Source organism: Priapulus caudatus, unplaced genomic scaffold (assembly GCF_000485595.1).
Source record: "Priapulus caudatus unplaced genomic scaffold, Priapulus_caudatus-5.0.1 Scaffold586, whole genome shotgun sequence".
Taxonomy (NCBI): domain Eukaryota; kingdom Metazoa; phylum Priapulida; class Priapulimorpha; order Priapulimorphida; family Priapulidae; genus Priapulus; species Priapulus caudatus.
Window position 1 is genome coordinate 124,085 of NW_014577647.1, and position 2,748 is coordinate 126,832.

Consider the following 2,748-nt stretch of genomic DNA (forward strand, 5'->3'; position numbering starts at 1 on the left):
ATGCATTTTAATACGACACCGAACAGCAAGCGTGATTGCGTTAAGTCACGTTTAACCTTCTCCGCAGCTCGTGAAGGTCACGCACCCGGACATCAAGCTCCCGACGAAACCCCTCGACGCCGGACAGCTCGAGAACAAGATGCGCGACTCTCAGTTCCAACCCGTCCCCGCCGCCGCTCTCGCACGTTCGCCGACGGCGCGAGCGCGCGCGCAGTCGGACGGCGGCGCGTCGACCGACGACAACCAATCGACGACGAGCAGCGGGCGTCACGTGATCGTCAAGCTGCCGCCGGAACTCGACACGCACAACTACGCGAAGAGTCCGATCCTCGACGCGTCCGCCGCCGCCGGCGACGACGACGACAGCGACACGGAGCCGCCGATCCCGCCGGGGGATTCGGATCGCGAGGCCGAGCCGCAGTTCCACGTGTCGAACACCGACCACCCGGGAGCATCGTCGCTCGAGATCACGAAGCCGCTCACCGTGCGTACGCACTTCGACCGGCCGCCGTCGCCGGGCGAGAGCACCGACACGGCGTCGAACGCGAGCAGCGCGTTCAACTCTCCCGTGCGCTCGCGCTGTCCGTCGACGCAGGCGAGCCCGCGCGGGGGGCAGCACCGTGCGGCGGGGGACGCGGTCGCCGCGGGCGACGACGACGAGCGGCGAGCGCGGGAGATCGACAAGCTCGTCGTCATCAAGATGTCGAACGTCGCGTCGCGGCTGAGCGAGCCGCAGGAGGGCGCCACCGCGGCGGGGAACTCCGCCGAGGTCGGGCGCCCGAAGGAGGAGATGCAGGCGGAGACCCCTAGTGGTGGCGAGCGGAGCGAGGAGGCGGCGGAGGACGGGAGCGGAGGAAAGCATCATGCGTTCGCACCAAAAGTATGTGACGGTTGCTTGCGTGGTAGCCGGGGGCCCGAGTTAAATTTCACGCTTGTCGTTAAATCGACTACGTCACGAATTTTCTATGGTAATATTTGTAAAATTTTTGATTGTTTCTCAACTAGTTAAAAATCCAAGAAACCTGGACGATTTGATATTCTGTTCCTGACATTAATTGCTTGCTATGTGCTATGTATGAGTCACGAGTGTATGTTCACATCGAACAATATCGTAAAATAGGAAGTATAATGCAGCAATTTAACCATAAAAAGTGAACAGAATTACTTATATTTGTGAAAAAGTGGAAATTTTGTTTTTATTTTTACTATTTACGGTGACGTAATTACGGTGGTAATTCAAATTGTCCCTCGATGATGCTCTATCGGTTGAAGAACGTATATGATTTCTGAAATTATACTGGTTTTTGAAAGTTTTAGGCATACATGTAAAACCTATTTTTCCGTCTTATAGGATTTGCTCGCATTGCTGAAAAACTTGGAGAGTGAGATTGTCACCTGTGAGTCGAATCTGAAGGAAGAACAGGAAAAAAGAAAGAAGTACAAGGTGATTCTATTTCTTTGGCAATCACTGCATTAATCCCACTCTTCTTCCACGGAATAAATGGCTCTGGGGCCTGTTGTCAGAAACAAAATTAGTCTTAACATTAGTCTTAATATCAAAGTATTCTCATCGACGATTGACAGAAGCGTGGTAAAGGTGCGAGTCTTTCATGTGCAATATATCGAGCAATGTATTGTATATTAATGTCAAGGCAAATGTTAAGATTATTTTGTTTCTGACAGCGGGCCCCTGGCATCGCAACGGACATATCGCTGTTTCTCTCACCCAAAGTCGAAAACTTATGGCTATCACGTAGCATTTACCTCTCGGAACAAACACAGGTATCAGGGTCCAACAAAATCGATCTTACTTTCACACAAAGTAGAAAACTCAAGCCTATCACGTAGTAGCATCCACCTCTCGGAAGAAACAGGTGTCAGGGTCAGGCAAAATCGACCTCCTCACAGTCCGAGAGAATTTCCCTCCCCCCTCTGCATTCAACGCCGCTCGCCAGCGCCGCTCACGTCTCTGCTCTCCTCCTCGTCCGAGAGAATTTCCACCCCCCACGTTTGGCGCAGCTGCGTAACACCGCTCACGTCTCTGCTCTCTCGCTCTGCGCACAGATCGACGACTGCCGGCGGACGCACGACTACGACCCGTTCATCACGACGTTCCTGTCGATGCTAGCCGAGCAGGGCATTCTCGCGAAGCTCGTAGAACAGAACACGACCGTCAAGCGGCGGCAGGGCGTCAATGTCGGCCGCCTCAACCGCAAGACGTACAAGCGGCAGCGTGGCAAGGCCCGGCGGCGCAAGTAGCGACGGCTCGTCCTCCGCCTCGCACCTCCGGGGAGGTTCCACCTAGACGCTGAGAAAGTCTTGCCATAGTATCGCGGCAGATCCGACGCTGATTTGCGAATTCGTTGTCCGTGAGAATCGTCTGCGACGCGGCGGCGATCGGCGGTATTCTTCACACTCTGTGTGACGCGGCGTTCGCGGGCGATCGGCGGTATTCTTTACACTCCGTGTGACGCGGCGTTCGCGGGCGATCGGCGGTATTCTTTACACGCCGTGTGACACGCGGCACTCGGCCCCGCGGGCGGGTTTTTTCCCTGGGGCGATTCGATGCCGTGTCGTCGCGGCATCGACGATCCGTTGACGTTCGAAGGACGAACAGGTTAAAGTCGAGAGTAAGACGACATGTGATTGTAAACATTTGTAAATAAACTCAAATTTTACTATTGTATGTGCCAAATATCTTGTGTGATACAATTGCATTTTCTTGATTACCTGTTGATATCTATACCT

The 2,748-nt window shown here is 54.0% G+C and overlaps 1 protein-coding gene across 1 annotated transcript in view; it reads left to right on the forward strand.

The window, feature by feature from the left end:
• LOC106811884 (ubiquitin carboxyl-terminal hydrolase calypso-like) overlaps positions 1-2,520 on the forward strand; it is a gene marked incomplete at its 5' end in the record, with an annotated part of 11,889 nt that extends 9,369 nt beyond the window's left edge. The window contains 3 exon segments of the mRNA XM_014815603.1: positions 68-880; positions 1,352-1,444; positions 2,065-2,520. Of these exon segments, the coding sequence (XP_014671089.1) occupies positions 68-880; positions 1,352-1,444; positions 2,065-2,259 (1,101 nt within the window).
• Between the last annotated feature and the right edge of the window lie 228 nt (positions 2,521-2,748).